The sequence below is a fragment of the Alexandromys fortis genome, unplaced genomic scaffold (genome assembly GCF_014885135.2).
Source record: "Alexandromys fortis isolate MF-2015 unplaced genomic scaffold, M_Fortis_MF-2015_v1.1 scaffold_144, whole genome shotgun sequence".
NCBI lineage: Eukaryota > Metazoa > Chordata > Mammalia > Rodentia > Cricetidae > Alexandromys > Alexandromys fortis.
The window spans coordinates 3924817-3936861 of record NW_026068021.1 but is presented as its reverse complement, the minus strand read 5'-3'; the positions used below and the strand labels follow the sequence as shown (position 1 = coordinate 3936861).

Below are 12045 nucleotides of genomic sequence, written 5' to 3'. Positions count from 1 at the left end.
TGGGCTGCAGAGGGGGCTGTGGGGGCCTCAGGATGGAGCACTCCCGACTCCTTAGGATGAAACTTTCCTTCTCTTCTCATGGTGTTCCCCATGCAGGCTGCTGTGCTCCAAGCAGCAGCCACCCCCAAGACCTGTGTACACTGTGTCCCCACGGTGCCTTTTAACCTTTACCCTAATGTCACCTTGGAGGGATTCTGAGTTTTATTCTCCATGTGACCTCATGGTCCTAAATGGTAGGACTGGAGATCCAGCCACTACAACCACATTCTTAAGTCTCTGAAAAGAGAGAACGGAGAATTGCAATAGAGATTCCCAGCTATCTTCCTGTTTTAAATGGGGGAACACAATAGAGACATTCCCAGCTAACTTCCTGTTAAAAAGCTCCCCAAACCTTTTCTGATACTTTGCACTCATGGCAAGGGCTGTGTCTACTAGGCAGACACATCTTGACCTGAGACCCGGGTTTCTGGTGGTGTAGACTCTACTGCCCTGCCTCCTCCCCTCAAGCCCCTGGCCAGGGTTCCACTCACCATGAGGATGCGCCTGTAGCTGTCACGATCGATACCCCAGAGCTTGAGGTCCGTTTTGGCCTTCACGGTGGCTGCTCTGGGGGTGCCATAAATGAGAGCTAGTTCTCCGAAGCTTCCCCCCTCACTGATGTTGGTAACCCATTCACCGTTCACATACACCTTCAGAGAAAAGAAGAGAAAGGCCGTGAGACATGTGTGTCACAAAGACTGCTTCCTCTACGGGGAATCCACGGTCCATCCTAGTGAGAATTGATCGGAGCCTTGTAAAGCTCTTGGACCACTTCTTGCATAATCCTGCTCTGGACATAACCACAGGCTAACCACTCTCCAAGGAGCTCCCATCCCACCTCACCCCATCCTATTCAGAGCCACACCTGGGCAGCACACAACATCAAAGAGCAGGTCAGGACCAGAGGGCAGAACACAATGTGTGCCAGCTACCTCCTGAGCAGCTTGCCCATCCTGAGATCACCTCTCTGTCCCTCTGAGCCCCAGTTTTTCTGACTGAACCCCAATGAGTTGTTCTAACATTATACATAGACCCAGACGAACATCCTGTCTCTTGCCTTTCCTGTTTACAAAACTGCCTGTCCTCTCTGGCAATTCAGGGGTCCCTCTGCTTGAGTATCCCTCTGACCCCCTTGTCCCACCCCTGTGGGTGCACACTGACTGTCCCCTTCTCCTCTGGAACTTTGCCACCAAGGCAAGTACCCAAGTCTTTTGGCCAGTGGCCTAGCTGAGCCCCCGGCCAGGCATCACTACCAAGCTGCACCGAGAAGAAGCCGGGACAAGATTCCCTTTCAGACCGCGCGGGCGACGCACCCTGCACAGAGTGTGCACTATGCACAGAACTTGGGGGGCCCACACCCAACCAGTACACAGAATGGGCAGATTGTTCGTTGCCGGGGCGATTATGCAGCTCGGTTACTATAAATTAACACAATGCATGCTTTCTCCCTCAGCGTCTCAATGAGCATACAGAACCGTTCCCACTGCTAAAACGGGTGTGTACTCGAAGAATGGATTGTGATGAATCATGGAAGCGATTCTTATTGAAATCAATGTCTCATTATCCGGTAATAACTGAGGCACAGAGATTTCTGTCTGAAAGAGAACGCCTCACAGGTGATGGTTGTAACGCCACGATGAAGTGAGCAAGGCATGGAGAGGGACTGGCTAGCCACAAAGATGGGGGGTTGGGGAAGTCAGGGCCTCCCAAAGACAGGACTCTACCAGATGGGATGTATGCTCCTCCCACCTGGCCTGGTTGGTTCCCCAAACCCCAAAGGGAGCTAGGGTGCTTAAGAGAGGAAGAGGCAGGTACATCTAGCCCTTAAAAACCATAAAAGAGGGTGTTATACACCTGTTACCTTAGGCTGAGGCAGATGGATGATGGGCTCCAGACCAGTTTCAGTTATAGAGGGAGGTCTTATCTCAAAAAAACCAACCAAACAAACAAAATCAAAACAAACAAAAAAGCAAAAAGTAACAAAACAACAACAAATCTAGAGCCAAAAAGATCCACAAAGAATCTGGAAACAATGCCACCAAATGCTGTAGGGAATGAGGAAGGGAAAAGAGGGGGAGGGGAGTGATCTGGGAATTCAGACAAGAGTTTACAGAAGGCAGAGTATACCCTCAGGGCCTTGCTTCATTTCCACAGCCCAGGAAAGGTAGGGCACAGCCTCCCCTCTGGTCTCAGAGCTGGCATTGCCACCTTGCCTAGGCTTCTGCAGGACCCGATGCATGGAGAGTTAACTTGCAGGTGGCAAACCCCGCCCCCCTGAATCCGAACATGTAGCTCAGTGAGGATGCACATCCCTCCCAGGACCTCCTCAGTGCCACCCTCAGTCTGCCACTTGGTTCCTTGAGTCTTAGAGCCTAGATGGACTTGGGCTGTCATAACCACACGACGCTGCCAGGATCATTGTTTTTGTTGCTTTTTGTGGTGCCAGGGGTTGAACACAAGGCCTTGCACACCAGCCCCTCACTGGGGGATTCTAGGCAGGTGCTCTACCACTGAGTCACACCCGAGGCCCTCACTGAAAGATTCTAGGCAGGTGCTCTACTACTGAGCCACACCCCAGCCCCTCACTGGGGGATTCTAGGCAGGGGCTCTACCACTGAGCCGTGTATTTAGCTTCTCTCTGAAGTATTCTAGACACACACCTACTACTGAGCCATATTCCCAACCTCTCCCCTTTTTTGAGACAGACTTTCCCTCTGTAGTCCATGCTGTCCCTTAACTTGGTAAAAATCTCCTGTTGCAGCCTCCAGAGACCTGGGCTTATAGGCATGCACTACCACCCGGGCATCAGAAACATTCTTCCGGTGAATGTCCTTGCTTTGCTCTGACAAGGATCCGAGGCATCATCCGTTGTATCAGGCACACCCGTTGGCTCAGCAGCAGCACATGCTACTGAAGCGTTTCCTAGAGGCTGCTCTGACCCCACCACACTTCTGTCCCCACGTGTCATCTTGGGCTGAGTCATAAGTACAGATGCTCTTGGGGTTGGGAGAGGTGTGTAGGACACACGAGTCCCCACTGGTGAGTTGCCAGTTGGCTAGTCTCTCTCTTTATAAAATAGGGATGGAGGAAGCCCCCCACCCCAGTGACTACCCCAAGTGGGAGAAGGGACATAACACCACCTTCCCCAGATTACTGAGCCTCTGGGAACACAACATACCAGCTGATCAACTCCCGAAAGGAAGAGTAAGTGTGGCTGCCCTGGGACATGACTAAGGGAGCAGGGACCCTCTACAGTGACCACCCTCCCTCACCCCAGAGCCTCAAGCCTAGGGGATCCCTCACAGTGTCAGAGGAAACCATTGTGTCCTCCAGGGCCACCCGGAGGACAAAGGGCCATCCTTCTGTGCACACTGGCCTCTGTCACAGCTCCTCCACCCAGCTGGTACGCAAAGGGGCTACTCTTGTTTGGTTCCAGTTTTTGTTTTTTCTTCCTTTAAGAGAAAAATGGTGGGAGGCCCCACTGGGCTACATTATGCCACACTAGGAGCCAACGGTCCTCCAGCTGAGCTGGCCTCTGCCGTTCTGCCCTGCTTGCCTTCCTCCTTCCTTCCTGCCTGTCCCTGTCCAGCCTCTGCTCAGTGAGTGGCCCACTGACCCGGGCACCTCTAAGGAATCCGCAGTAGACGACTGATTCCCATCTGCAGTGCAGCATCCGAATAGCAGAGACATGGGTCACAGGCAAATGCCATAGATATAGAAAGCTGGTGTGGGGGCCCACGCGTGCTTGAGAAACTGAGTCTGGGGAATTGGGAACATAAGGCTAGCCTAGGCTACAGAGGCTCTGTCTAAAAAAGGAAAAAGCAAAGATGAGGAGATGGTTCAGCTGATAAAGCGTTTGTCTTGCAAACTCAAGAACCCTGGCCTCTGGGCACAGTGGCCTGGGGAGAAAACACCGGGAAGAGGGTGATCTCTGGGGCACATTAGTGTGCGCTCCTACAGAAATCACTGAGTTCCGGGCTAGTGAGAGACTCTGTGTTAATCAAACAACAAGGAGGACTGACGGGATGCCTCCACAGAGAAGTACTTGCCACACAAGCCTGACGACCCGAGTTTGATCCCTGGGACCCATGTAAAGGTGAAAAGAGAGGACTGATTCCACATTGGCCTCCAGATATGTGGTGTCAAAGGCACACCCCACCTCTCTCTCTCTCTCTCTCTCTCTCTCTCACACACACACACACACACACACACACACGATACAATAAGTAAAATTAAATTTACAAAACGAAATGGATGGTACGTGAGGAATGACAGGTTGACTCCTAGCTTCCATATGCATGCACACACACATGGACACACGCACATTGCACATATATGTGTGGACATACATACTAGAACAAAAAAGAAGGGAAACCATAAAAGACTCTGAATTCAGACCCCTGGGGTGGCCTAGACTCTGCATGCTTTTAGGGGACTCATGCCAATGCCTGTTCAGACTTTAGTGTGCCCAAAGGTAGCCAGAGGTGGCTGGATGGCAGAAGGTCACCTGTGCCATAAAGTCTTGACAGAGTGCCCAAGGATCACTGGATTTTTGGGTCACCAGGACTCCAGGACCAGTAAACATCACCCTCCTGGTGCAGATGGAACAAGGTTGCCATGGGCCCAGGGGTGTGGGCCAGGACCAGCTCCACCTCCCTTCCCAAGCACTTCAGATCAAGTGTGCAAGGTAGCAGTGGGAAAGTGAGGACGATCACAAGAGCTGGGGCACAGGATTTTCATTCCTGGTTTATGTCCCCAGACCACTCCTGGGTAGTCATCGGGTCAGTGAGGGTCCCGCTCCTCCTTGGAGCCAATCCATCCTGGGTGTGGCCCTCTCTTGTTCTTCCTCAAGTCCTCACGCACTTCCTGGGAACCCTAAGACATGCCAGGTCAAGACCCCAAGTCTGGAGTCAGCTGCTGAGTTCCACACCCCAACAGGAACACCAAAGTGGAGTCACATGAGATCTGAATGAGCCTAAGAGTCCAGGGGACTGCCAGCACCGTGCAGCCTGGGTCACCCATCCCCACCAGAACAGCACAGCATTTGGGGTGCCTCAGACTCTAACACCCTCAACTCTCCAGGCACACTGACTGTCAGGCAACACTCAACACCCTGTGACCTTAAGAGGCTACCAAGGACCTCAGGATGATGTGCTGCATGGGTAAAATAAGCTTGGGAGGTGCCAAGCCCTGCAGGAAAATGGCACAGCCAGCTCTGCATTCAACGAATGCTTAATTGAAACGTCACAGCACTTAGGAAAACAGGTCTCCAGGAGACATCCACAGATTCATGTTCGCTGCAGCATAACTTACAAGAGCCCATAAGGATGCTCAGAGAGAAAACGCGGCACATGCCGGCAGTGAAACACTACTCAACCTTAAACAGAATGTTCTGACACATGCCATCGTGAGAACGGATGATGGACCTGGAGTATGTTTTACTCAGCTACAAGCAGCCCCAGGATAGATGCTGTATGACGTCACTATGAGGCCCCAGGAGAGTCGGGTTAATTTTAGATTTTTAGTTCGACGTGTAGGGGTGTCTTGCCTGCATGTAAGTCTGTGCAGGCAGAAGAAGGGGTATGGAACCCTGGAACTGAAGTTACAGACAGTTACGAGCTGCCATGTGGACGATAGGAATCGGACCCAGGTTCTCTGGGAGAGCATCCAAGTCTCTCCAACCCCAGGAATCAGATTTCTAGGGGTAGGAATTAGGAAGGGGAGAGTCAGGGGTTGGGGTGGGCCTATGGAGCGACTGATTAAGGGGGCCAAAAGAGAATCAGAGAATCAGTAAGGCAGGAGGAGGATGGGAAGGCCGGTCAGTAGATAAGAGCTCACTTATCCACTGACCTGTGGGACTGTGAGGACCTAAGTTCCATTGCCAGAAACCATGTTTCATAAAGTCAGGTGTGATGGTATGTGCCTGTAATTCCAGCACTGGAGAGGTGGAGGTAGGTGGATACCTGAGGTTTTGTGGGCCAGCCAAGCCTGATTGACTTAAATGTCCCCGGCCAATGAGAGACCCTCGGTCAAAAAAGAAGGTGGGCAGTGACTGATAAAGACACCTGAGGTTAAGCACGGGCCTCCACAGACATGCGTCCTCCACCCCCTCCCCTACACTCACAGAGGAAAGGGTTCTGCCGATGGGTGACCGTGACAGCTGCACTGATGACTGCATAGCTCATAGCTCGGAGCACTTGAACAATTTAAACATGCGTGCTCACCCGGAAACTCTGGCAAACTGAATAGCCCCCAGCCCGACTCCTGGACCAAACAGTGATGCCCGCCGACGCCTGGTTCCTAGGGGCACACCATGCTGCCAGCAAGGGAGGCACCTCTGAGGGGAGACCCTCTTCTGGAACAGGAGGAATCCTGCCTACCTAAAAGCCACAGGGGCAGCGTGAACCTTAGAAAGGATGGGGGGACCCCCAAACAAGAAGTCTAAAGACAACCAGGGAAGACTCTGGGCCCCACTCCCAACCTTGTCTTCCGGCAGTCGAGAGTCCTTTTCAGCAGAAATGCTGTGTTCCATGGATAAGATAAGTTGGAAACTATTTTTCTACTACTAGAAAAAAAATGGATTATAGCTCTTGGCAAATGTATACACATTGCCTGGCATTTTACAGAGTCTCTGTGGAAAGCCATGATTTTAACCAAGACTGAATGTTAGGTCTTTCGTCCCGTGGTCCTCTAGGGCACTGTTAGTGGGAGGACAGTGTCCATCCTGGAGGGGTGCTCCAGAAACCCTAGTGCACTGGCCTGCCTGGAAGGAACGGTGCGGATTTTGCCTGCAGGGGTGGAGCTGATGACCTCCCTCTCATGTCCCCACCCAGGTAAAGGAAGAATCATTGCCGACCTGGTGGCATCCTCACAGATCTGCCTGGCCTGAGGAAGGGGGTCACACAATACAGTGCTGAGGCCATAGAAGCTTCTTGAGAGTAACCACAGCATGATAGTCATGTACGCCCCATAACTCAGCAGGGACCGACTTGCTGGCTTCTCACTCCCAGCCCCTTACTGGGCACTCTTTGATTCCTTTAAACGTGGCCTTCCTTGACGGCTCCTGTGTGTTTACCCTGCATCTCCCACATCATAGTCCAGTCTCCTCTATGCCCAGCCCTGTGGGTGCACCCTGCCGCCCACCCCTATTCCCACTGGAAAGTCTGAGAGATTGATGGAGGTGTTGGGGACTTTTGCACAGCACTGTGGGGAGGCGAGGCCGGATGCACCCACTCACAGGTTCGGTCTTTGCACCACCCGCTGCCTCTACATCCTAAACTCAAGGCTTTAGCCAGGAAGCAGCATCCACCCACGATGCCCAGACATCCTGGTTTGGCCAGCCAGGGTCCAGCAAGGGCCTCTAAGCCGCCTTTGAACCTGACCCTCCCAGCTGGGAAGGGAGGGAGGGAAGGCAGATCTGCCGAGACAATGTATTTGAAGAAGTGCAGTTTTGTGAAGGTGAGCTCAGTTTTTCCTCCACAAAATCGCCTCCACATGTCCCCAGGCTGGCAGGAGACCAGCTAGAGATCTGACCATCACTGGAAGGCAGTGGGGCCAAGCAGAGGCGTGGAAACTCCCTGCCTGGCCACTTGTGGTCTCACTGGAACCAAACCGGGCGGGGGGGAGGCAGGAAGGGTGCTATTCAGATAAGCTGTGACTTTGGGGATCCTCAGTTCTGCCTTGAAAGGGTGGAGTTGGGGACATGAGATCCTGCCAGTCCCATCCACATCACACGCTGCATTCGAGGGCGGTCAGACTCATCAGTTCGTGTTACTTGCCCATTTTGCAGGATTTGGGGGGACACTGTGGTAGCGACCGGCTTCTGGAAGTAGATGAAAGGGCACAAACTAAAACACCGAGCGCACCACGGGCCCCCCAAGGACTGTGATTCCCTGCTCCTTGGTCAGACCTGGGGGTGTTCCACAGCACGTGGCTTGGGGGCCTCTGGGGAAAACCACAGACTCATGGAATCAAGGACACAAGGTGGCCAGGAAGATGGCTGCTGTACTAGGGCACAGAGTGGGTGTGGAGGGCTTCCTTGAGGTTGAAAGGGTTGCTAGAAGAACAGGCTGAGGTGGAGCCTGCCGAGTACACAATGATGGGATAGCGGGAAGAGGGCAGGGGGCTGCTCCGTGGGAGAATCCCTGTGTAATCCTCTCTGAAAAGAAGCCTAGCACAGCTGAGGCAACCCCAGGGGGGGAAAGGTTAGTGGCACAAGGCTCTGACCCACCCACAGCCTTCCTGTGGATGCACACGTGTGGGGTTCTGGAACTCCGTGAAATAACCTCGGGGGCACTCTTCCTACATCTACTTACTTTGGGAAACCAAAGAATGTGTTATCCAGAATTCCCTGGGGTCACCCCAGCCTTGTCTTTGAGATGGAACTGAAAGATGCTAGGTGACTTTGGTGAACACAAAGAAGAGCACATTTCGGGCTGGAGCTACGGCTCAGGTGGTAGAGGGCTTGTTTAGTATGCTTGAAGCCCTGGGTTCCATCCCCAGGCACCACATAAACCAGATATGGCCACCCAGGTCAGTAAGCCCAGCACTCAGGAGGTAGGTACAGGCAGGAGGATCAGAAGTTCAAGGACATTTCAAGGACTTTGAGATCAGGTTGGAATACTTGTGAACCAGAAGAAAAAAGATGGAGGAGGAGGAAGAAGAGGGGGAAGAGAAGAAAAAATAAGGGGGAGGGAAAAGATGGAGGAGGCACTAGTACATTTGGGGGTTGGGGGGGGGTGGATGGGCCAGGTCAGAACCCACATGGGCTCCCTGGCAGGCTACTGGAGGAGGGTCTGGTTTTCTGTTTTCACTAGGTCAGCATTTATCAGTGCTCAAGCACAAACAGAGGAGCTGGGTCTGGAGGGCATTGAAGGATGAACAAGAGTTTACACAGCAGAACAAAAGTAAGAAGCAGAAAAGACAGGAAAGCAGAGGCCCAGAGGTGTGAGACCCTGTTTATTAGCTTCCTGATGATTGTCATCTACCGCATGATGACAAACACACCACCCCCAGGGCAGGCCCGTGTCTACTATTTCCAGGGTACTAGGGAGCTGGCAAGGCCCAGGAGAGCAAGAGCTAGCAAACACTTAGGAAGCAAGAGGAAAGCAATGAGTGGTGCTTTGGGGAGCCAGGAGTGGACAGGAACCTGAGAGCAGGGCTTAGTGGAGGAGCAATGCGCACAAACTAGAGAAGCTGGTCAAGTGCTTCCCTGATATGCCCAGAAACCCTGGATTCCACGCCTGGCACAGCACTGAGGTAATGGAGGCGGGATTGAGAGTTCAGGACCATCCTTGGCTACATAGGAAGTGTGGGCCAGCCTGTGCTACCTGAAAACCAAACCAATAATAAACTAAAAACTAGAAACAAGTCACCCACACCTCTCAGCCTTCAGCCTCTCAACCCATCAACACCACTTCCAACAGAGAGCTGGAGAGACAGGTCTTCGGGACCCACTTATACAAACTGCCAGGGACCAAGCACTCACCTCCTCCCTACCCGACCTGACCTGGGTAGGGCAGGGTCCCAGTTGTTTTCTGGGCTGCGTTTTTCATGAATGTTTGTTTTGTTTGTTTGTTTTAACTGAAGCACAACAGAAGGATGTGACCGTGGTCACAGCAGAGCGTGGCATCAGAGCCACTTTTAAATCTTCCACCTCACACTTCCTCTGAGTGAGTAGTCCCCCGAGAGATCGCTAGCTCCCGACTCAGTGTCCTTGTTTGGGGAGACAGGAGGCCCTCCCTCCCCTGAGACCCAGACCCAGGGTTTGAGTCGTCAGATTCACTAGGTCAACCCTGCCTGTGCCCCCCTCTGGACGCCAGGGTGAGTCACTTCCTATGTGGTGGCTCCGGAAGCAGGTGGGCCAGTGCGGTTCCCAGAAATGCATTGTGGGACAAAGTCAGGCTGCTGGGGAAATCAGAAAAGGCTTTTCCCAGAAATAGCCCGGCTGGACAGAGGCTCAGGAGCAGAGGCCAGGCCCAAAATAGCTTGCCTAACCCCAAGGCACCAGGCAGGGTGTGGCCTGGACACCCCTGAGGCCATGGAGGGCAGAGCAAGTCCCCTCGGACAGGTGGGGCACAAGCTATGGCTAACTGAAAAGATGTGTCTATGCTGAGTCCCAGCCCAGCCATAACTCTGGAGATGGCCTAGGAAAGACCAGCAACCTTAAGGACTTTAAAATGTCCTGGGGAGATTCTGCCCATATCCTCTGGTCCATCTGAAGACAAACCTTCAAGAAATGGGCCACAGAAGCAGCCTCAAAGGAGTAACTGAACCATCAGGGAAGGACACATGGTGCGCCTGTTGATATCCACCCTGAAGATCTGATGTGGAATGGGACCCTGAAGGGAGAAGCAGGTACTCAGGTGACAGCAGAAGAAAGTAGGGTGCACCCATAAGGATAGTAACAGCCCAGGCCTATGGCAGCCCAGCAGTGGTCAGACTCTGGAGGCAAGAAAAGGCCCCCGACTGACCTAGAGACAAACAGGCGTGTGTGGTGGCTCATGAGCATTATCATATCGCTTGGGAGGATGACCCAGGAAGGTTACCAGGAGCTTGAAGATACCCTGGGCTACAAACTTAGACCCTCTCTCAAAAAAAAAAAAAAAATAGTTAAAGAGACAAAGCCATAGAGGGTTTGGACAGGAAGTAGGTCTCTCAACTCAGGGAAACATGCTCCGGGAACAGGACTCAGACATGAAGAAACCAGGGCCCTTCCAGCCAGAGCACTGGGGGCTTGGGCAGGGGTGACCATGGAGGTAGAAGAGAGGAGGACTTGACTGAAGGTGGGATCTCTGTAGGGGATGCTTCTAACATTACAGTGGGGAAGGGCTCTATAAACATGCAAGCCCTTGGTCCTGAGAGTCCCTCAGCGAAGCTTGCTGTCTGAGGATGGGTGCATGCTGGCACAAAATGTGACTGTCACCCCATGTGACATCAGTACCTGTAGGGTCTCCAGACATGGATATTCCTGCCCACGTGACAACCATGAACATCCACAGCAAGCTGGTGTGGCATTTGCTGGCAGGGACTAGCCAAACAGAACACCTTAGGCTGCTCTCCACCCAGACTCTGCGTGAGAGCAATAAACAACAAAGAACCCCACTGGCCCTGCACCTGCCTAAAGCAGCTTTCCTTCCCAACTGGGCTTTCATGCCTTATAGCATTGTTTAGATAAAACGCATTATTGGTCTGGAATAAAGCAATTAAAATGAGGCTGGGGGTGTGGCTCAGCGCTAAAGTTCCTGCCTAGAATCCCCCAGTAAGAAACTGGTGTTGTGGGTGACAGAAAACCCACCTCAGTGCCGGAAGTCCTGAATTTCACCCTTAGCACAATAATGCATACATACACACATACATACATACATACATACATACATACATACATACACACACACACACACATACATTGGGAATCTACTCAGAAAGAAATGCTCTCGGCCTGCATGTGCAAGACCTAGTGCAAAGCTGTGTAAAGACTTAAAAGCAAGCATGCGAAGAGGACCCGCTGTCTAGAAGCCAAGGCGGATACTCACATCTACTTCTCCTTGGTCAATCACATAGAAATTATCTCCTTCGTTCCCTACAACAAAACAAAGAGACAGCAGATGTAAAATACAAAATGAAATGAGTTCGAGCTTCTCGACCGCCCGGCAAAGAACCCTTGCAACGACGTGTGCCAGCCAGTATCGAGTAAATACCAGCCCCAGGTGCCGGTTCCTGGGCATAGGGGCCCCCTCTCCTTCTTGCATACTGGAATTGAACCCAGGGCCTCATGCACAGCCAAGCAAAGGCTCTACCGACGAGCCATGCCCCCACCCCCAGAACTCTTCTCAATCATTAAGTTCTTCAGGTTGGTCTTGAACTCGAAATCCACCTGCCCCAACCTCCCGAACTGCTGTGAGGACAGACTTACACTACCATCGTGCTGCATTGCGTTAGTTTCTTTTTCTCTTCTTTTTCCTTCTCTCCTCCTCCTCTTTTCCCTCTCCCTCCCCCCTCCTTTCT

The 12045-nt window shown here is 52.4% G+C and overlaps 1 protein-coding gene across 3 annotated transcripts in view; it reads right to left on the bottom strand.

Annotated features, from left to right (window-relative positions):
* The window catches only part of Prkar1b (protein kinase cAMP-dependent type I regulatory subunit beta), a 118439-nt gene that overhangs the window by 31789 nt on the left and 74605 nt on the right, over positions 1-12045 (bottom strand). For 2 of the 3 annotated variants that reach the window (XM_050163254.1, XM_050163253.1), the window contains exons 6-8: positions 11574-11620; positions 1901-1963; positions 531-689 (exon numbers count right to left, since the gene is read on the bottom strand). In XM_050163254.1, coding sequence (XP_050019211.1) covers positions 531-689; positions 1901-1963; positions 11574-11620 — 269 coding nt within the window. The remainder of the gene's footprint in view (positions 1-530; positions 690-1900; positions 1964-11573; positions 11621-12045) is intronic. The other variant, XM_050163256.1, reaches the window with a different exon arrangement.